General features: G+C 38.7%; 2 protein-coding genes and 1 pseudogene across 2 annotated transcripts in view; 1 reads left to right on the top strand and 2 right to left on the bottom strand.

Moving 5' to 3' along the window:
- The window catches only part of PDIA3 (protein disulfide isomerase family A member 3), a 20,770-nt gene extending 11,804 nt beyond the window's left edge, over positions 1-8,966 (bottom strand). The window contains exons 1-3 of the mRNA XM_011355016.2: positions 8,674-8,966; positions 3,253-3,331; positions 1,834-1,951 (exon numbers count right to left, since the gene is read on the bottom strand). Of these exons, the coding sequence (XP_011353318.1) occupies positions 1,834-1,951; positions 3,253-3,331; positions 8,674-8,840 (364 nt within the window). The 5' untranslated portion in view covers positions 8,841-8,966. The remainder of the gene's footprint in view (positions 1-1,833; positions 1,952-3,252; positions 3,332-8,673) is intronic.
- A 124-nt stretch (positions 8,967-9,090) lies between these two features.
- Positions 9,091-21,741, top strand: CATSPER2 (cation channel sperm associated 2). The gene is made up of 13 exons (XM_011355017.2): positions 9,091-9,317; positions 9,776-9,922; positions 10,427-10,600; positions 10,783-10,851; positions 13,761-13,933; positions 14,471-14,626; positions 14,906-15,030; positions 16,405-16,583; positions 16,823-16,922; positions 17,262-17,309; positions 19,481-19,698; positions 20,058-20,225; positions 21,604-21,741. Exons 2-13 carry the CDS (start codon positions 9,778-9,780, stop codon positions 21,633-21,635), a joined length of 1,587 nt encoding a protein of 528 aa, XP_011353319.1. The 5' UTR covers positions 9,091-9,317; positions 9,776-9,777; the 3' UTR covers positions 21,636-21,741.
- On the bottom strand, positions 21,419-21,537 carry LOC111736379 (annotated as a pseudogene).
- Positions 21,742-23,268: the final 1,527 nt, after the last annotated feature.

Below are 23,268 nucleotides of genomic sequence, written 5' to 3'. Positions count from 1 at the left end.
TACAGTTGACCAGTTAGTTACATACTTACCAACAAGAAATTTAAGCCATAATCTAAATGACAAAAAGGTACAGTCATGCAAACATAGGGGAAAGTTATTTCAGGCTGTGACTACAGCTGGGCAAAGGTCCTAAGGTGAAAACAGTCTTCGGATGACATCAGTTAGGAATGGGATGGGTCATGCTATGTAAAGCTTTGTATATGACTAACAATCACACATACTGAAAAAATTTCATGTCATCTAAAATGCCAAGACTGAACACTTTTCTTATTAGCTTTCCACATAAAAAGGTAACCTATGCCTGATTATTTGACAGACTCAAGATAAAGCTGTTTTTGTTCACATAAAAATATTTTTCTCATCAATTATGAGCCCTATAGGATTAGTTCCCTATTTACATCTCAAACTTCACCTCTCAGCCTTGCTAATTATATTTCAGCCACAAGGTCTTTGTCTCTTGAATACATCAAACTCAATTATACCCTAAGGACTTTTTGCACCTGCTTTCCTTCTACCTGGAAGGCTCTGGTCCAAATCTCCTGGCCCACTCCTTCGTATCATTCGGGCCTCAGCTCAGGTGCTACTTTCCTGATCACTCTGATTATGCGGTGCTCCCAAGACCATTGTCTGGTCTTATTTCCCCCCTTTAATGTTTTTATCACTAACTGAATTTATCTTATCCATATACATTTTTTACATTAAAAAATTTTTAATTATGCAACACAGAATTTACCATGTTTACCATGTTTAAGTGTACAGTTCTGTGGCATTAAGTACATTCACACTGCTATACAACCAATCTCCAATACTGTTTTCATCTTGCAAAACTGAAACTATACCCATTAAAAAACTTCCATTCTGTCTTCCCTCCAGCTTCTGGCAACCAACATTCCACTTTGCCTTTATGAATTTGACTACTGTAGGAACCTCATATACATGGAATCATGTATTTGTCTTTTTTACGACAGGCTTATCTCATTTAGCATGTCATCAAGGTTCAATCATATTGTAGTTCATGTCAGAACTTTCTTTTGAAGGCTGAATAATATTCCATTGTATGATATACACATTTATATATAATTATTATTATTAATATATTTTTGTATATCCATTCATCTAGATGGACTCTCAGGTTGCTTCTACCTTTTTGCTATTGCAACTAATGCAGCTATAAATATGGGTATACAAATTATCTTTGAGACCCTGCTTTCAATTCTTTTGGCTATATAACCACATGGAATTGGTGGATCAGATGGTGATTCTATTTTTAATTTTTTCAGTAACTGCCATACTGTTCTCCATAGTAGCTGCACCATTTTACATTCACAACAACAATGCAAAAGGGTTCCAATTTCTCTGCATCCTCACCAGCACTTGTTATTTTGGTTTTTTTTGTGGTTTTTTGTTTGTTTGTTTGTTTTTTGATATTAGCCATCCCAATGGATGTGGTGGTTACCTACATGTATTTTGAAACTTGTTCGTTGCCTCCTTTTCTTCATCCACCAGAATGTAAGTGCCACAAAAGTAGGAACCATGACTCTCTTGTTTATCAAGAAATACTGAGCAACTGGTATATCTAGAATACCTGGTACAGGATAGTACTCAATAATATCTGTCAAGTGAAAAAATGCCTAGCTGATCTTATAACTCAAGTTCAAGTATTTTCTATATTACTTACATACTCTGTTTATTTAGAGAAGTCTTAGCTACCAAACTTACCTCTTAGATGTGGACTTTTAAAGACTGAAAGTATGTTGTATAGAAAAACACCATGTTCCCACTATGAAGAACAGTGTGATCCACTGTTTCCACAATGTAATCCAGGATCCTTACCAGCAGTCCTGGGCCCATCGTAAGCACCTGCTTCTTCACCATCTCTAAATATCTTCAGGGTTGGATATCCACTGACTCCATACTTATTACAAGTGTTTGTATTGGCAGTACAATCAACCTAAAGATTAAAATATACAAACCATTTGTTATCCAAATGCCTGCTATAGGCTCTTCCTATATTTTCGAAATATTAAGACTGGCCGAGTTATAGAAGTATCACATAATTCCTAGCATATACACCACAGAACATTAGATTTCAAAGGCAGATTCTTGGTGGGTTAGCTAAATCAGAACTACTTGAGGAAATCTTTAAAATTTAGATTCTAGGCCTCATATGAAACATACGAATGACAATGTAAATTCTGCCCTTGGAGTCTCTATTGTCTAAAAGCAGTCTCCATCTTTTTTCTGCCTACGAACCTGTGAGGGATAAATCCCTTAAATTAGTTAACAGTAGTTTACTTTGATAACGATTATCAAGGGAATATACAGATAGGTGTGTACATATCTTTTAGCTAGGGTGGGGTGTAATTTGATTTTGCAAACATCTAGATTTATTAGCAAAGGTACCAATATTTGAATATGCTCCCTGAGCTAGTATGAATCTGGGCTAAACAATAAATAGCACATCATTTATTGAGACCTATCAGGAAGAGGGAAAAACAATTTATTTAGCCACTTACTCCAAACTAGGCCGTGCCATAGGCGCTTCGTATGTATTATTTACTCTTCACAAGATTGAGGTATAATCCTAATGCTTTAACATAATTGAGGTTCAAATAGTAGTAACATAGGCTATAGCCAACAGGAGATGGGAATTAATTTAAGACTTAACTTTTTTCTATGGAAAGCTGTCATAGAACCATTAGGATTAAATGTAATTCCAAAAACAGTCGTGTGTGTGTGTGTGTGTGTGTGTGTGTGTATACACATCAACTTTTTATTTGAGACTGGTTGAGATATGAGCTTTTAGACTAGAAAAAATATGGGTTTAATACAGAATGGCAAAATTATGGAAGGATTACTTTGTAAAAGCACATACCAAGTTTACAGTTGACCAGTTAGTTACATACTTACCAACATCCTCAAGTCATTTTGCTATTCCCATTTTGACTATCATATAGTAGTTTAGGGAACTCATTTATTTACTCAATGATAATTTTCCCCTAACCTTGACTACTATACTTTTACTCTCCATGTTTGCCCCTTAAATTTACCATGTTTTACTTGTTTCTTATGCCAATAATCCCTTAGTTCTGCTACTTTTAATCTTTTAAAATCATAACTGATACAATAGTCAGTTGTGTATTTCCCCAGAAACTAGTGTTCTCTCATCACAAGAGCAGAGAAAATATTAATTTTACAAACTACTATTTAAAATACCTCATTTCCTTTAATGAAGAATCCGTCCATACTCACCTTTGCTAATGGGACTATTCCTTTTAATCTGGTAGCTGCAGCTTCATATTCAGGGGCAAGCCTCTTGCAGTGTCCACACCTACACAGACAGATTTTTTTTTTAAAGCCATATTCTCAGTTTAACCCTACAAATTCGTTAACTTTATTTCTCTAGGTAGATCTCAAACTATACTACTACTTTTGAACCAGTAGCTGCTTCCAAAAGCAAATAATTCACCTGAACAACATCCATTATTGATAAGGTAAACAAGAGCTCTCAGAAGGTAAAAGGACTATCTCTAGCCCAAGGTTAACTCTATAGGACTGGCTCAGTCCAGAGCAGCATCTATTTTCTTTAATTAAAAGTACAGTTTACTGGGTATCTACCTAAAAAATATGATAACATTTATCTGTAAAGATATATGCACCCCAATGTTCATTGCAGCATTATTCACAGTGGCCAAGACATGGAAACAACCAATGTCCTTCAATAGATGAATGGATAAAGAAGATGTGGTACATGTGTAATAGAATATTACACAGCCATAAGAAAAGATGAAATACTTCCATTTGTGACGACATGGATAGATCCTGAGATTATCATGCTAAGCAAAATAAGTCAGAAAAAGTTGAGAACCATATGATTTCATTTATATGTGGGATATAAAACTGAAAGCAACAAATAAATAAGACAAACAAAAACTCATAGACACAGACAACAGTTTAGTTGTTAGCTGAGGGAAAGAAGGGAGGGGGAAGGTAGATAAGGGTAAAGGGGATCAAATATATGGTGACAGAAGATTTAACTTTGGGTGGTGAACACACAACACAACATATGACATATTACTGAATTGTACGTTTGAAATCTATATAATTTTATTAACCAATGTCACCCAATAAATTTAATAATGAAAAAAATACAATTGACTCCTGAAAGCTGTACATTCCACATTAAAGAGGTAGAGGGCTAATGCCCTTTTGACCAATTAATGAAGATAAAATGAAGGACAAGACAGTAACAATCCCATTCCTGGTAGCATTTCCCAAAGGAAGGTACTTTCTTAAAACAGCACTGTGGTTCTTAAAAATATAGTGATTGAGAATTATAAGGTCTCAAGTACGATATTAACTCTTGAAGAATCACCATCAAGTACTTTTTCTTCATTCCTTCAATATGACACAGTTGGAGGAGGTAGCGAAATGAGGCCCAGAAGGCACCCATTTGTCATACTTTAGCAGTTCATTGAAGGCTTTTTTCCTCTCAATCTGAGTTTCAACACAGCATTTGAATGACATGATGGTAAGCCTGATTTTTACAGCTACATAGTTCACCTGGCTATTAAGAACTCAGGAGGATAAAACATTTTATCAGTAAAGAATATTTTCCCAGAGGGCCACCAGAAGCACCTGCTCCTCTGCCTGAAAGTCCTAACAGTCCCATAGGCACGCTGTATATGCAACGAGTAAAGGGGGAATCCTCCTTAGTGCACAGCTAGCACCAGCTGTATATTCTCTTCAAAAGCCAATGGGCTGCGGAGGGATCACTTTGAGAAGGTGAGCATTTCTGTAACATCTCCATAGACAGCAAAAATAGAATTAGAAAACCAAAGGAAGGAAACACTGATGAAACTTGAGCTGATATATTTCATAGCCAACAGTCTCAAAATTTATTTTAAGCGATGAATAAGCAACTTGGAAACATTTTTCCCCAAAATTGGTTTAAAACAAAGGACTACAAGAGCTTATAGTCTTCAAGGTCTTTAGTCCTATTCAAAACTCATTAGAAAGCTTAAATGAAGAAAAAGTGATACAAAAAACATAATATATTAGATGTGCTTAAGGTCACATACCTATTTCCTAAATATATAAAAGGACCTAATGATAAATACCAAATTCAGTATGAAGAAGTATATAAGATGAGGAAGGGGTACATAGGGGGCTTCAATTGTACTTGCTTTGTTTTAGACTGGGTGGTGAATAAATGGTATTCCTTATATGTCAGATGCACATTTTACCGGATCTGAAATTGGGATGTGTCTTGCAATCATTTAAGTTTCAATGGTAGCATTTCTTTGCAAGACAAAATAATGATTCCTCTCACAACCTGTAGCATCTTAGATGAGTCTGAAATATGGTATTATATTGTCTGTACCTGGTTTGTAACAGATGCACAAATTATAACTGATTTAATATAATAAAATAATCGATTTATCTGAAAAATCCAGACTTTTGGGAAAATGATTCAAAAGTTAAAAGAGAATGTATGTTAAAGGGAGAAAGAATTGGATCTGGGCCTTTAAGGACTTAAGGCTTCAGCCAGGACAGAGTAGGGTATTTTAGATAAGGGGAATAGTAAAGCAAAGGTAAAATTACTAGTGAGAATCATATATACAGAAAACTGTGAAGGGCCCTTTCGGGTTGTGAAGAGATAATAAATGTGTTATGTGTATTAAGACTACATCGGTCAGCGATATATATAGGACTGACAGAAAGGGGGAAAGCAGAGATAATGACACCTGGAAGATAAATTTCACATGGCTGATAATGAAAGCTTGGACCAGCGTGGCGGCAATGAGAATAAAAGAAACGAGAGATTTCTGTTGAATATGTAGGAACTGTCAAGAAGGCTAAGGCAACAGATTTAAGAACAGTTCCATCTAAACTATCTTAAAGCATTTAAAAAGAAATAATAGTAAAAAATAATTACACCAGACCAGTGGGTCTCAACCTAGATGCATATAAAAAATATCCATGGAGTATTAAATAAATGCATGTGTGGGCCCCAACTGGGACTTCCTCCAAGAATCCAGTAGGGAATCAGAATGTGGAGGCATAGTGAGTAGTGCACTTGGCAAGGCTGGGACTGCAAATCATTGCCCTAGGCATCGTCAATATCCATAAGGTCATCAAATGTCCAGGTGGAGAACCTGTTTAACAAGTTCCAATGAGACTGGAGGAGACTGCCCTCTTTAAACTCACCAGGAATAGAATTCACTTGGCGGCGTTTGAAGGTGAATATCAAGATTTACCGCCACTTCTTTCACCTACTCCTAGATAATATGAGAACACAAATAATCCCATCTACTTTCAGGGATGACACTTAGCAACTTAGCAGTTACTAATGAATCCCAACAATCATCAATCATCACTTCATGCCCAACTATGTGCCAAAGGGTATTTCAGCCTCTGACAGAAAGTTTGATATAGTCATTTTCCTACAAGAACACCAGTCTGACACAGTATTATTATTAGGTTTCAACAGAGAAGAGGGAACAATTAGTTCAGGGAGGAAGAAGTAACTTTTGAGCTCAGTTTTGCTGAAAAGATCAATTGGGGGGTGCTGGCAGTGCAGATATAGGAATTCTAAGTAAAGGAATCAACATGTATAAAAATAAATATTTAATATTCCATTTTTTCTATCTGCTTAGTCTTTTTCTATACTCTAGAAACACTGTATATCAAATGTTATTAATTAATACACCCTCCTAGACAGCTGGGCACAAATCTACAACATAAGTAGATGGTGAGGATTTAACACTGTATCAATAAATTTCCAGAAATTATCACATTTAGTGTGTTTATTTCCCCAGAGAAATTCAGATACTCTCATTCTTACAAATTATAGATTATCTCCATAATGAAAGTATTAGTCTACGATGTCGATCGACTGCAATCTTTCACTTTCACTTGTAAAATGAAAGTGAAAAAATACCCTAAAACTAAGAACTTGTAGTCAGAAAACAGCTGCAGCTGAAGTATTAATAAATAAAAATAGCTGAATGTGAAGAAATGAGGATATTATCAACAGGAGACTTCCTTGATTCCAAACTACTCTTCCAGATAAGTATCCTTCTTGCCGGCATCGTGGATGACCCTACCATCTAGATCAATTAAAAGCAGACACAACAGCAGAGTCACCCAATTTCGGGAACAGTTCAGTGCATGATGGGCTATGTAGTTCTTAGGGAACCATATATAATAATTTAAAGTAGCAAAGAACACTTTTAATTGAAAAAAAAATCTGTTTTAATTAATAGTCTAATAGCCCACAATTCTCCAGCAATCCACTTCATGTTGTCCCTTGTAGTCACTAAAGCACCACGTCATTTTAATACAACTCCATACAGCCAATGTCATTACAGTGACACCCCCTTAAAGTTAACAGCATGGTTATATGATTGGGAAGAGTTGTTTTTAGGAGAGAATATGTGTCTAAAGATGTATTTAAAAAACCTTATGATGTAATCAGTACCACCAATTAGCCACAGGAATGCCTTGGACACAAAATCTGTCTCTGCTGAAAACAAACTTTGTTGCCTCTAGCACATCCTTCTGGTTCAGGTGGTCTTGACTACAGGACTTTCTGTGTAACCCCCAACAAGTCAGTTGAGCCCCTGCAGTGAAGACTACAGTTAGAAGCAAGTGAAAGTTACACATTTTGTCTTACTGATACTTTTGAATATAGTTTTTAATTACGGGCAATTGTGGCAAGGATGGAAAAATTAAGTACTGTTAATTAACATAGAGATACTGAGCTATCCCATGCGTTAAGACAATCATTACTGTGGTAAACATTTGGGGTTTAAATGAAAAAATCTGGTTTATTGGACCAGAAATCCTATTTGTTCTCTCAGCCCCCAAGCTTTTTATTTCGGGTTTTATCCTAAGGAATTTACATACTTGTTTAGCTAAATCACCCTGAAGTGGAGTATTTCACCAACACTGGTTACTTTCTCAGTGGTTTTATTGGCATTTTTCAAAAGTCCTAATTAAAATTGACAATTTAGACAGATTCTGAAAAATTTACTCTTGTTTACCTACTTTATTTTTGACAGGGCTCTGCTGGTGCTGAGAAATGGTTAACATAATAGAGAAAGTGTGTACCATGCAACGGACAAAGTAACTGCCTGCCCCAGAAAGCACTTTTGACCACTGTGCAGCACAGAGTGACCTTGGTTAGAAATCAATGGCCGCGAGATGTGGGGCAAGGAAAAAGGAGTATCCTGGAAGCCCAGGACCTCTGCACTTGGTGAAACGTTCGCTTCCAATGTGAGGCCCTGGAATGCCTCATCTGTAGAATAGAGAATATTAACACTGATTCACCAAGAAACTAAAGATAATCGAGGAGGGGCAGAGGCATGGTTAAACCCTCTGCAAATAGGAAGTGCCGCAAGAGCACGGAGGTAACGATGTGGCTCTGCCCGAGAGGGGCCTTCTTCGGGTTTTCCTTCTCGGGTCTTGCCCCCCAGGCTATCAGCATCCACTTCTTCGCTCTCGACGAGAGAGCTCGGCTCCCTGGCGCTGGGAAATCTGTCTGCCGCAGCCGGGCCCACTGGAATGGTGGCGGGCCCGGCGCTGCGTAGGCCCAACCGTTCCCGCGCCCTCGCCCCTCGGCCCAGCCCGGCCCTCCCTCCCTCCCTCGCCCCGGCTCAGTGGCCTCACCAGGGAGCGAAGAACTCGACGAGCATGAGGCCCGCTGAGCCCGTGTCGGAGATGCGACTCTCGAAGTTGTCGTCCGTGAGTTCTAGCACGTCGGAGGCAGCTGCAAGGCGGGCCGTGGCCAGAAGGAGAGCCACGCCTGGGAAGAGCGCTAGGCGGCGGAGGTGCATGGCGACAAGGCGAGGTGGGGGCGGCCAGGAGGGTCGGGCGCGGCTGCGACTGCGGAGGCCGGGCCGGCGACCACGCACCCTCTGCTTGCACTCACGCGTCTACCCCAGGCGGACCTGCAGCCGGAGGCCCCAACCCCCCAGCCCGGCTCGGGCCGCAGTGTGGCAGCCGCCGATTGGCTGCGCGGCGCCTGCGTCGGGCGGGCGGGACCAGCTGGTAACTGCCGAGTGGCCAGAGCGCGGGGCGGGGCGGAGGAAGCTACTGCCGGGGCGAGCTGGGCTGGGAGGGGTCTTGGGCCAGGGCTGGGGCTGAGGCTGGGCCCGGGGCGTACCGAAACCCTGGGAGCAGGCGGAGCCGAGCTGGAAATGGGGCGCAGTGAGGCGGGGATCCGACCCTGAGTTCATCCTGCTCAGGGGGCGCCAGAAGCGGAAGAGTGAAGTCAGGGTTCGGTGGGCGGAAGAGAGAGAGCCTGGGCTGAGGTGAGGCCCATGAGCAGGAAATGAGAGAAGAAGCTGGTACCCGAGGGAGCTTAGGGACGGGACACATTTTTAAAATGTCAGGCTGTTGCATTTTGTCCAATTACTCTTAACTTGGTTGTTCTTTCGGGAGCAACCCCAAGCCCTCCCACTGCCCCACACCACAATGCATTGCCTGATTCCCTCAGGTCCCTGTGGTGCCCGAATTCCTTTTTGTCCAGCCCCTGACTCCTGCCATTGTGCTGCTTTTAATTAGAAATGCAGCAAGTGAAGGTGTCTGGCCACTTAGTCAACTGCGCAGTATTCTCTATCATTTTGTTTCAAAAATCTTTGAATCTTGGTACAATGTTTTTATTTGTCTTCTTAAGGGCAAAGAGGATGGGAGGAGGGGAAGAAAACCTCTAATCTTTGGTGTAACTCCAAGAATGAAATCACACTTGATTCAAACATTTTCTTGACAGACATGGCCACCTACCACCCAGATGGACACATGCAGCTGCCCCGAGCTGATGCTATTCGTTCTCGGCTCATAGATACTTTCTCGCTCATCGAACATCTGCAAGGCTTGAGCCAAGCTGTGCCACGGCACACTATCCGGGAGATACTTGGTCAGCAGCCTGTTTCTTCGATAGGAGAAACTTAAGACTCCCATTCACACCTTCCAAAATAGTAGGAAGCAGAGAGCCAATTTTAAGGATGGAAAATTCAGGAGATTGATTTGGTTACTAGTTTGGAGGTTACACCAGACTTGATGAATCAAAGTTTTATAACTCAAACTCTTTGAATACAGGAGATAGAACCCATGTTACTCACTTTTAGGCCTAGGATAACCATTAGCCCGGGCTGACTTGAAAGTTTCTACCAGACACTTAAAACTTTGAGGACTGAACCTGCTGCCTTTATTCTTGGGCATGGACGGTGTTGTGTTGATCATGAGCATCATATTAGTTCTTATTCCAAACTAATATTAGTTACCGTGGGAAGGAGCAGCAAGGCAAGCTCCTGCAGTAGGAGGCCTCTTATGTAATCAGCATCCCTGCCGCCAATCCTACCTGTTCTTCATATTCCCTCAAAACTTGTCTTTATCTACTGTCCTTTAATTTTTGGTGTAGATTCTTCTCATCAGAAGAAACTTATGCTGGGAGATCAACACCAGCTCGTGAGCTTCTCCATAAAGCCTCGTCATGTAGAACGGATTACACATGGCCAGAGACTGATGAGCAGACTTCGAGTGCGCTGCAGTCGTCTGCCACCTCTTTATTTGTGGGCTGGATGGGTCCTTGAGCGTATCCTTTAATGCCACTCATTTTTATCCCAGGGCTTTACTGTCTCTTGCCTCATCATCTGCCTAACGACTTGTTTATCCCTTTCCAAACTACATTCTCACTGGTTCTATCCTTGCTCCTATTATTTCACCTACAGGAATCAGAAAGAACTCCACTCCGTATGTTTCCTTAAGAGAAAACAGGTCCTCTCTTCACAAACTTCATCATCTTCCTCATCTTTTTGAATACAATCGTCCTTATGGTTGAAATAGGTGAGAATTGACATTAAGTGCAAGAGGAAGTGGATGGGATTTTTTTTTTCCTTTAAATTGATTATTCTACATTTTTAAATGTTACTCGAATTGTGATAGGCATAATTATGTTGTCTCCTGGAGTAGGATTTGTGCAACTGCTGAACATTTGGAGGGTTCTCGAGAGTGTAGATATAAGGTAGTCTAGACACTTAGAAGGAGGGTGTAATAGACTCACAAGGAACTGGAGATGTAAAGACCAGTTATATTTCTTCTGTAGGTTTAGTCTAACTTTGTTTGAATTAACCTTTTAGAGATATTGGTGCCTATCAATGAGTGATCCAATACTTACATTTTTACAGGTATGTTTAGAAAGATTAAGTATGAATAAGAAATCTCATGAAGTATGTAAAGTTAGGTACAACTAAGATATTAGATGAGCCAAAAAAATGACTTAAAGATTATGACTCTAAAGCCAGTCATAAATTATAGGAAATGTATTAACAATAAAATGAATCTGGAGAATCAGTGAGCTCATTTGATTAACATCTTGAACAAACTGTTCAGAAAGGATAAAGGATAGTAAAAGCACTCCCTTGTTTCACTGTTTTGGAGAAGTTTCCCACTTTAAAACAGTTTTGATGAAATCAGGTCAAAGATATTTAAATATACCACAATAATTGATGTTATTGACCCACTACGGTATACTATATATTTTGAAGTGTTTTATAGCCTCCCCACATGGGGAGGCTTTTGAAATAAGTCACCCACATGTCCTATTTCTTGTATGAAAATTTGCGTATATTTGCCTTGTGGGGTTAGGGATATAGTCTTAATCCTTTGAATAAAGTAAATAGCAGTACATGTACAGAATTCCCTGAATCTAATGGACAAATCAAAATAGAATAGCACTAACTATTCTATTTGATAAAACAGCTGAATATGAAACATGATCACTGTGGCAGAGGATAGGTGGATTGCCCAAGTGGGAAGTATGTGGCAAACTCATGAAAATTGTATCTTATTAAGTACATTCTCCTGGTAGGCAGGAGGAATAATAATTTGTGACTAACAGATTTCTTTGAACTGACTAATTCATGTAATAAACATTAAGACTTTGCTTAGGCTTTTAAAAGACAGTTTTCCAGATCACGAAGAATGTTTGTTATAGATAGGGAAAATAATAGTAATTAACAGATAGTTTTCTAGATCAGAGCTCCACAGTCTTTTTTGTCTTAATGATTTTGTTTCCCAGTCATACATATATAATCTTGAAAACCTCCCTAAGAGTTTTAATTATTTCATTATTTTTATGATATAAAGAAGCAAGTTGAAACAAAAATAATATTTTAGGCTAGCATATTATTATGTATTATATTTTAAGGTTTATTGTATAATTTTAATAATCCTTTGTAAGCAAATTTTTACTTTTCCCATTTTTTAAGTGATTCATGCTATTTTTAAAGAAAATATACGATTTGTCTACACATGAATTTTAAAATGACATAAAATTTGACTTTAGGATCAAATATATTTATTTTGCATATTATATAGTTTTTATTTTATTTATTTTATTTTTTAAATTAAATTAAAATTTTTTCATTCCTTTTTAAAAATTGAGATATAATTGACATATAACATATTAGTTTCAGATTTATAACATTATATATTATATGTTAAATACATGTGATATATGTTAAAGTGTAGATGAAAATTTAATTTTGTGTTAGGGCATAAAATGTAGAAAAACTACTTTCACAATGATATTAGTTGCTTATTTTTATATTTTTCATATTTTGTTTCTAAATGATGAGAGAAAAGAAAGATTTAGATCATTTGCAAGCTTTTCTCTGAAAACATGTTGCAAGTGTGAATAGCCCTTATTTCTAACAAAAAACTGAGTATAACAATTATAATTTTATATTGATTTTTGAGGGTCTAGCGATATCTTGATGTACTATATGAAATTTTTGATCAGATGAATGCAATTTATAGAATCTAATGAAGATCATCGAGATAAACTTGCAGAATTATTCTTATATTCTTCATGAAGTTGTGTTTCAACAGCATTATTTCTTACTTCCATTATGATTATAATTAGCCAAAAATGTTACTAAAAGCAATAACAATTAAAACTGTGTGTCAAAATCTACACGGCAGTTTAAGTATGTTCTTCTGATTGCCATTAACTGCCAAACATATCAGTCATAATGCATTTGCAGGCTCTCAGATTATTCTGTTTCAAAGGGAAACATTAAATTTTTAGCTTTTAATCCTATTTTGATCTCAATGTTTTTTCAGTAGGATAGCATACATCCATTAAATATATAAAAGCGATGAAGAGGGTTGAAAGATGAAGGCAATGAGTTAAGGAATAGCAATTAGCAAATGATAAAGTTTAGAGGGAAAGAATAGAATTCAATTTGTTTTGCAGTACAAAGTCAATTTGAGACAGAAGAAAGGGAATGGTTTAAAAGCTAACAAAGAACCACGTAATTTCTTATTATAATTCAATATACTCTATGACTCTGGCTTCTTGTTTCTACATCCCTTATAAAGCACTGTACCTGTCATGGCCCCACATTTTCATTCCATTCTTAAGGTCCATTGCTTCTTAGTGAAGTTTGGGACCTGGGTAATAGTACAGCATACAGGGCTGGTGGTAATTAAGAGATCAATCCCTTGGTGTCTGTGTGACCCTAGAGTGGGAGGGCAAGATACCAGTCAGAGAGATTAGTTGTAGCTATTTTTCATGTTGATTCTGTCCTCTCCTGTATTTCATGGGTGGAAGCAACAACAGTGTTGAGAAACTCAAAGAAAGATGGAATAGCTATTGACACAAATGTGGTTTATGACAGGTTGTGATCGTTCTCTATCATTTACCTTCCCACTTCCTTAACCTTTATTCATCCCTTGATCTATTCTCACAGAATTGCTCGAATCTTCAAATATCAAACTGTTGCCACTGAAGCTGAGTCTGGAGGTGGCAGCTTGGTTCATCTTGCTTATTTTCATCTTGGAAATCCTTCTTATGTGGCTATCCAGTTTTTTCCTCTTCTGGAAGAATGCCTGGAATGTCTTTGACTTTGTTGTCACCGTATTGGTAAGGATAGATAACCTGAGGATTAGGTTAGTGGGCTGAATAATATGCCTAGGTGAATCAAAATGACAAGAAAAGTTAAGATAATTAGATCACAGGAAGGAATACATAGAAATGTACCTAACTTCAGTATTTTATTGGGGTTTTTTTCCCCCTAAAACTAAAAGTCAGTCATTGCAGGAGTTGTTGGTATTAGGAACAAGGCAGAATCTAACCACAACGTTAACCCCAACAATAACATCTGCCAGTTACTAAGCACTTACTAAGTGCCAGATACTATTCTGTTCTACATGTATTTTCTCATTTGAGCTTCACAACAACCCAATGAGATAAGCACTATATTTATCTCCTTTTTATGTCTGAAAGTTGAAGTAAAGAGTTTAAGTAATTTAGTACAGAAAAGCTGAATATGAAGCAATCCCTAGAGAATGTTATTCAATGGATAATGTCCAGAGAACTGTGAAGACGAGCTAAAGAAGGGGCAACTGTGCATAGGTGCTGTTGAGTATATTTTACTCATAATCTGTGTGTTTCCCACAGTCCCTGCTTCCTGAGGTTGTGGTGCTGGTAGGAGTAAAAGGCGAGTCTGTATGGCTCCAGTTGCTGAGGATCTGCCGGGTGCTAAGGTCTCTCAAACTCTTTGCACGATTTCGTCAAATTCGAGTCATTATTTTGGCCCTGGTCAGGGCCCTCAAGGTGATTTGACTGTAGCAGCTAAACCAGGTGGGCAAGGTAGATAAACATGGGAGTTTAACATGAAACAAGTCTGGGTGGGTCAATGAAGGCAATGAAAGACCTTGTGATTTGTTATTGGATGAGAAAACGTCTGGGGTCAAGCCTCTGTGGTCTAGAGATGACTGGGTTCAGGACCGGAAGTGAGGGTTTGGTGGGAGATTGCCAGGGTGGGCTTGACTGGGCTGTAGGTGGAGATCAGCCTAGTCTGGCCCAGCTCTGACTTGAGGTCATGGCCTCCAGAGCATGACCTTCCTCTTGTTGTTGCTGATCATCTTCTTCTACATTTTTGCTGTGACCGGTGTCTACTTCTTCGAGAATTACACCCGTTCAACTCGCCAGGACCTGAAGTACCACGTGTTCTTCTCGTAGGCAGGATGGGGGGAAGCCTGGGTTGGGGGAGAGAATTTAGGCAAGAGATGGGAAGCTAGTTCAAATAGTAATACAAAAAGTACAGTCTATTGTAATAAATTAGAATAGAAGACAGTAAGGAGAGATATAGAGAAAAAAAGAAATAGTGAGTGGTAGTCACTCTGATTTTGAGAATAGGACAGCTAGTTCCATATTTGCTCTGGGTTTTGCAAATTCAAATGCACCCTCATTAACCATCTTAAAATAGCCGTACACTGCAGTGGTTAAACTCTGCTTTCTATGCCTCAGTTACCTCTTTTGAAAAATGAGAATAAGAGTGTAAGATAAATGAGGTTACACATTTAAGCGTTTAACACAGTATTTAACACATTGTAAGTGATAATAAATGTTACTATGACTCTCAAACATGTCACTGGTTTTACCCCAATCTCTAGGTATGGGGAGTACATCATTCCTATGTAGTTCATTGCTATGAACTGACAGTCAAGTAAATGGATAGATTTGTGACATAAATATGTGATCCCAAACAATGAATGTGATCGCAAACAATGAATCCCCACAGCTGGAGATTGGGGTAAAACTAGTGACCATTAGGTAACATACCTATACTTAATAGTAAAATCCCGATAAGATCTTTGTCTAGAGAACTCTAATTACTAGTAGTAAGTCAGTTTGGATTTAGAGGTGATAATGTTATTTATGAATTGGAATCCAATCCTGTCAGCACCTCTCAGGTCTCTCTTAGTAATTTTGTAAGAGTTTTAAGTTAGGAAAGTCTTAGAATTGATATTATTCAGGCCTTGATGTTTTCAACAAATTGCATATGGAGACAAGGAGAGAAGGAGAATTTAGATACCTTCCTGAAAACTTTTGTGACATATACATTATCATTCATTGTTTGAGATCACATGTTTATGTCACAAATCCATCCATTTGCTTGACCGTCAGTTCATACCAATGAACTACATAGGAATGATGTTTGCTAAATATATAAATGATCTTTGATTAGACGAAGTCCATAGGAAAGTGGAGAATGAACTTACAAATAATTATATGTAGTTGGTGATTCATTCATTCATTTTTTTAAAAAATCAGTACCTATGTAGTGACTGCCTCCTATGACCCAGGTACTAAAGGAATAGTAAGTGAAATTCATAGATTATTCATGATAAAGGAAAACCTAATCAAACAACCTCAAACTGAAGAATGATTAACTAAAAAATGGAGTATGGTAGAAAAGAAGCCAAAGTCAGAGCAAACAAAGAAATGCTCTTATGTTGCTTTAAGAATGAAAAAAGAGTGAGAATGATACTGTTTCTGAGAGGTTTAGATCTCTGTTCTATCTATACACACACCTCCTTTTCCTTTAGGGACTTGCCGAATTCCCTAGTGACAGTATTCATTCTCTTCACCATGGATCATTGGTATGCACTGCTTCAGGATACCTGGCTGGTGCCTGAAGTTAGCCGCACCTTCAGCAGCATCTATGTCATCCTTTCGTTGTTACTTGGTTCCATCATCTTTCGAAATATCATAGTAGCCATGATGGGTAAGCATAGAAGAGGTGAAATTTTGTAGGAGGGGTGGTTGGAAAGAAATTAGAGTGCCTACTCCATGTACTCATGTGGTCCCTGCCTTAGTACCAGCCTCAGTGACCACATGAAAACCTGAAATCGCAGGGTGGTTTGTGGCCTGTGATGGATATTTCACTTGGTTTCTCCCCATCCAAGCCTTCTCCCCAGGTTTGCTCACCACCATTTCCCAACACCTAATGGCCCTTTGGGGCAGTTACTAACTTTCAGAATATCAGGAATGAGCTGAATGAGGAGATGACACACCTGGAGGTTCAGCACAAAGCTGACATATTCAAGCGGCAGATTATCCAGAGGTCTGCTTCCCTATTTTCAAACCCAGTTTTAGTTCTCAAAGGTTTCCTGACCTCATTCCCTATTTCTACTTCTCGGCCTTGATCCCATTTTTCCCTTTGTGACAGAAGATTTGCCCCAGGGTTAGAATTCCCCAACTCTAGAATTTTGCCTTATTCTTTTATCTACTGTTGGGGCTTCCCTACTCTTTTTCACCCATTTACTACAATTTGTTCTCCTTGCTCAGTTATTTTTTTTTTCACTTTGTGATCTGAATTATTTCCTTTTTTTCTTGCGACATTCCTGTTTCAGTATAAATCTCTTCATTCTTTTGTGTGTTTTGTTTTGTTTTTGCTTTGCAGAAGACAAAACCTGTCGCCTGAGGCACTGAGGTCAAGTGTTAGCAAAATGTATGTATATCAGGTTAGGAATGTGCATATGAACTGGGATGGACACACATGAAGGAAGAGAGGGTAGAAAACCAAAGATAAATATTGGCTTTGAGAGAGAATTAATTCATTCATAACTATTTGTTATAGTGGGTTGAATGGCAGCCCCCCAAAAGATATGCCCATGTCCATGTCCTAACCCCTGACACCAGTGAACATGACCTTATTTGGAAAAAGGGCCTTTGCAGACACAATTAAGGATGTTGAGATGTGATCATCCTGGATTAGCCATGTTGGCCCTAAATCCAGTGCCAAGAATCCTTATAAGAGACAAAAGAGGAGAAGACATAGACAGAGAATAGGAAGGGATGTGAGATGGAGAGAGAGATTGGAGTGATGCAACCACAAACCAATGAATGCCAGGCGACTAACTGCCAGAGCTAGAAGAAGCAAGGAACCTTCTTCCTTAGAGCTTCCAGAAGGAATATGGCCCTGCCAACACCTATGATTTCAGACTCTGGATTCCAGAATCGTGAGAGAATGAACTTCTGTTGTATTAAGCTACCAAGTTTGTGGTAATTTGTAGCCACAAATTACAGCAGCCACAGGAAATTCATACAAGTACTTTCTATGAAACAAATGCTATTCTATACCCCTAGTGTTCAGCAGTGGATAAGAGAGCATAAAGAGAAATAAGAAACTCATTTATCCATTCAACAAATAATTATTGAATACTTATTAGATGCTTGGGACATATCAGTGAACAGAATAGACGATAATGCCTGCTCTCATGGAATTTACATATTAGTAAGAGCTAAGAGACAATAAAAAATGAACATATTAAACAAATATATTAATATGTTAAAATATGATAAGCATTATGAAAAAATAAGTAGGACAGGATAAGGGGGAGTGGAGTACAGGGTGGGGGTTGTAGGTGGGTTGTAATCGTAAACAAGGTAGTCAGGGTAGCCTCACTGAAAAGGTAACATTTGAGCAAAGACTTGGAGTAGGTGAGGGGATTAGTATGTGGATATCTATAGGAAGAGTGTTATATTATAGGCAGAGGGAACAGCTAGTACAAAAGTCCTAAGCTAGAAGCACGCCTGATGTGTTTGAGAAATAGCAAGGAAGCCATTGTGACTGGACCAAAGTGAGCAGAGGAAAGAGTGATAGGAGATGAGTTCAGAGAGATCCTGTAGGGCTGTGGGGGGTGTTGCAGAGACTTGGGCTTTGACTCTGAGTGAAATGAGGGATAGAGCAGAGCAGTGACATGAAATGCCTTACATTTAAGAGGGGTTATCCTGGTTATTGTGTTGACGAAAGACTGTAGAAGAATGAGGAAAGGAGCAGGGAGATGAATTGGGAGGCTATGCTGCTGTCCAGACAAGAGGCAATAATAGCTCAGACCAGAGTGCTGTCACTGGTACCAGTGAGAAAAAAGATATATTATGAAGGTAGAGTCAACAGGATTTCTTGATGGATTGGATGTGGGGGTATGAGAGAGGAGTTAAAGATGACTCCAAAGTCTTAGCCTAAAAACTGGCAGGATGGACTAGCTATGATGGAGAAGGCTGTAGGTGGAAGAGATTTGATGGGCAAACAGTTCAGTTTGGGTTGAATTTGAGATTTCCATTAGACATTCGAGTGGCGATATGTGAGTAAAAGTTGCATATACAAGTCTGGATTGAGACATAAGATCTGGACTAGGGGTTTAAATTTGCATTTAGTAGGCATTTAAACTCAGATGAGATCACTAAAGGAGTGACTGAATGGAGAAGATAAAACACCATGAGCTGAGCCCAAGGGCCCTCTACTATTAAGAAATAGAATCAGGTGAGCGAAGGCTTTAGCTGTGGTGTTAATAGGCATAGGGCCTTGCAGTGGGGAGCTAAAGCTTGGCCAAATAAGGTGGGGTATGGAATATGGAAGCCTGAGTAAAGCTGAGCACAGAACCTATGTGGTGAGGGGCACTAACAAATATAACACATGGGATAATTGAGGTTGGAAGTACTTAAGCTCAGATTTTGGGTTTGTATATAAAATAACTTGTACATACAATGAGCAGTTTGCCCCTCATATCCTTAATATTAGCTTTAGGGGATGGCCAGGGCCAGGACCAGAATAGTAAAAGTGCTAACTATCTCTCATGGATGTATTTGAAGCAATAAAATTTCCCCTTTCCCTTTTAGAGATACCAGTCAACAAGCAGAATCTTTGGACAGATCAGAAGTTTTTCAAGTGTCTAAAAGTGCTGTCATTGAAGAGAATTCAGGAATATATCAGTCAAAATCAAAACCAAAAATGAAAAAGTCTTCATCTTTCTCTTCCTTTTCTTCTTCCTCCTCTTCCTCATCTTTGTCTTCCTTCTTTTCTTCTTCTTCTGAATCCAGACGTGCGGACTCTATTGGTAAGCAGAGGGTTTCTTCCATATGAATTCAGATTCCTCTAGGAGACATCCCAATTTTAATAGGAGCTCTCCCATTATACCTACTTCCCAGTTTTCTCCACCAGTCTGATTTTCTGGTCTTAGTTACTTTCTTTGTGCTTCTTCATTTCCCCGATACTTCTGCTTCACATTGGGTAAGTGTGGCTGTGGCTGTCTTTGCATATTGAAAAAGTGATCTCTTGGTGATGTACCCTTTTCCCTCACTGCTTCCTCTTTCCTCTTTCATTCCTGCTTTCCCCACACACCACCATAGGATTTATCAGCTCTTTCCCAGCTTCCACAAATCTGTGTATCTTTTTAAAAAGAATTCCTCCATTCAGGTCAGTTAGACTGGGAGACTCACGTACACCAGAATCTGCCTGGACTAATGGATATGGATCAGGATGAACGTGTTGTTTGGCCTAGAGATTCACTCTTCCGATATTTCGAGTTGCTAGAAAAGCTTCAGTATAACCTAGAGGAGCGTAAACAGTTGCAAGAATTTGCAGGTATGAATTTAGGGCAATCATAGGGACCAGGAGTTAAGCACATTGGAATAACACATATAACTGGGGATAAGGAAGAGAGTGTCCACTATTTTGGTATCTCAGCCTCTGAATTTCCACTTCACACCTAAAAAAGGCAAATCCTTGGTTTGGCATGTTACATTCCGGGCATATGTCCAGGCATATGTCCTGATTTCTTCTAACCTAGAGAGAACCTGACAATTTCGCTTCTCCAGTAGGGGACACCTAAATCCTTTGAGATCTGAGAGCTTGTTTCCCAAGAGGAGAGTGTTCCATTTGTTGGCAGTTAAGGCAAGATGGGCTCTTGCTCAATTTGGACGGCCTGCCCTCTTTTGTACATGTTTCTTCTCAGACCTGAATAGTAGGGCCTCAGGCTCAAGATTTGGGGCTTACATATACATAATAACTGATAGCTATGGGGATTAGATAGTGAGCAGAAAGCCCACAAGTGCCCATTGCCCCCAATCCCCAAAAGAGGTTTATGAATTATAGACTTCTACTCCTTTTAGCACCTTCTAGTGTCAGCCGAGGCAAAGAAGTTTGTGTTTAAACAGCAGAATCAGAGTTCAGTGGAGAACTACCTGCTCAAAATTATTTTCCCTAAATTTCTCACTTGAAATTTCATCACTTGGAGATTAATTTGGATTAATAAATTTTACCTCTAAAAATAAAATCTGCAAGAGTTAGGGGCCCTTTTTTACAAATTAATATAGATTAGTTTTATCTTCCTCATACCTAGCTAAAATCCATTCAGTGTGAAATAATTTAGAGAAGAGAAATGTGTGTGTGTGGTGGGCACAGGAGGGCAACGAGAGGAATTTATAACATTGTAACATGGAATTGAGAGCAGAATGGCAAAGATATTTGTCAAAGTACACATTCACCTACTTCAAAATGTTGCCTAAAGTTAATCCTGCTCTTTCCAGTTGTCCTCAGCCCTGTCTTCCCACTCATTCTCTTGGGAGAAAACTGAAAGAGAGAAGGGAGTAAGGCAGCATATTTAATTCTGATTAATTCATCTATGGCAAAGAGTATAGACACATATGGCTTAATATTTAAAAATTCATTTTTCAATTATAGTTGACATAATACATATGGCTTAAAGTAAAGATTAGTAAAAATTTGTGTGGGAACCCAGAAAAGCAGGGTCTTCACCAAACTTTTTTTTTTTTTAACGCCTATGGCACCTGGTATTCCTAGGTGGTCTCTCATCCAAGTACTAACCAGGCCCGACCCTGCTTAGCTTCCGAGATCAGACAAGATCAGGCATGTTCAGGGTGGCATGGTTGTGGACTTTACCAAACAATTGTGTGTTCTGGATAGTCTTAGCTCTCCAGCCTCATAATCTGTTTTTTCACAGTGCAAGCACTAATGAACTTTGAAGACAAGTAAAGCTGACAATGGATGGCTTCAATATCTTTGGCAAAGGATCACAAAGAGAATAGTTGGAAATGGAGAATTCAAAGTATAAATGTCTAATAAATATTACTGATAATTGCTCAGTGTCCTGTTTCTGAGACATAGGGGATACTGAAAGATATAAGGTCAGATGAAATAGTTTAGATGCCAATGGGGCCTGTGGTCCTTGGCTTTCTACCCTTTCCACAGCTGCTCAGGTTGACTCTTTTCTTGACTTTGTAACTATAGTTCCCACCCTGCCTGTAACCTCTGCATAAAATCAACATTATGTTTCAATGAAAAGCATTGTAGTTATTCACCATAAAATTAGCAACAAAAGAAAAATGTCTTAAAAATAATTGTCAATATATAGTATGGTATTATTAAATATTCTATCATACATATAACACAAATATTTGAAAAGAAGAATTAAAACTACTGGTTTTAGACAAAATCGTATACCTAGAACCCCTAAAGGAACCAAGTAGAATTAGATATAAAGGATTTCCATTAAGTACAAATGGAAGAAAGAGGGCTGGAGATGGACGCCTGAGAAAAAGGAACAGTTAAGGGATAGGAGGAGGAAAAGGAGCCAGCAAAGAAGCCTGAGAGGAAAGAGCTGAAGAAACAGGAGGATAATCATTCTAGAGAAATGTCGCTAGAGCCAAGATAGAATTTCAAGAAAGTAATGGTCCAGTAAGATCTGGATTGGAGCATCCATTGAATCTGGCATTCAGAATATAATAAACAAAAGAGTAAGGAAGCATTATTTCATAAATCTCACATATGCTATTTACAAAGTAGATGCTTTTTGAGTAGCATCTTTAAGTAGCTTTGCTCAAAGTGTGGGCTGAGGACCAGACTTGGTTACTTGTTACAAGTGCATAATCTCAGGTCCCATCCTCAAGGCCTATTGAATCAGATGTTACATACATACATGAAAGTTTCATACTACTTTATAGGTATTTGAAGATTGATTCCTTCCTACCTTTCTATAGCTGAACTTCTCAAATGAATAGTCTATGTCTGCTACCTCATTCTTTAACTCCTTCCTTAATGAAAACTATCTGGTTTCAGTGCTACTGGAATGGAAGTTTAGTCAACAAATATTTGTTGAGTTCCTATGTTCCAGACACTGTTCTAGGCGTTGGGCTACATCAATGAATGAACAAGACAGAAATCCCTGCTATCCTAACTAGTTCCTCATAAGATCACCAAATAATAAAGAACTTCCATGAAGATAGTGATTTTTTTTTTTACCTCCTGTTTCTCCTCCAAATTATCCTTCTAGCAGCCCAGAGTCATGTGAAATAGCTGCTCAAAACAAAAACAATTTTTTTCTGACTAAACAAATATTCTAAGGTCTAAAGATCAAGCTCCACTGGCAATCTATTACTCACTCCTCTAGCTTCCGTTTCATCCTTGCCCTGACTGGGTATCCCTGCTATAGTTCTCAACACTATTTTTAAGTCAATGAACAAATTTAAGGTTTACACCAGGTAACTCCAAGGGGGTTCCTCAGGAGCATTTTGGAAGTGAAGTTGGGATTTATATAGCGTTGTGCTATAACTAAATTTAAATTTTTTTCACATGATATTTGTATTAAACTTTATTTTGGAACGTAATT

This window comes from Pteropus vampyrus, unplaced genomic scaffold (assembly GCF_000151845.1).
Source record: "Pteropus vampyrus isolate Shadow unplaced genomic scaffold, Pvam_2.0 Scaffold19, whole genome shotgun sequence".
NCBI lineage: Eukaryota > Metazoa > Chordata > Mammalia > Chiroptera > Pteropodidae > Pteropus > Pteropus vampyrus.
The sequence above is the reverse complement of the archived record's forward strand: the minus strand, read 5'-3'. Positions and strand labels throughout refer to the sequence as shown.

Coding starts and splice junctions, on each gene's coding strand:
- CATSPER2 (XM_011355017.2), top strand. CDS start 9,778: ATGGCCACCTACCACCCAGATGGACACATGCAGCTGCCCCGAGCTGAT. Junction 9,923..10,426: donor CACTATCCGGGAGATACTTG/GTCAGCAGCCTG, acceptor TTTTTGGTGTAG/ATTCTTCTCATCAGAAGAAA. Junction 14,627..14,905: donor CCCTGGTCAGGGCCCTCAAG/GTGATTTGACTG, acceptor CATGGCCTCCAG/AGCATGACCTTCCTCTTGTT.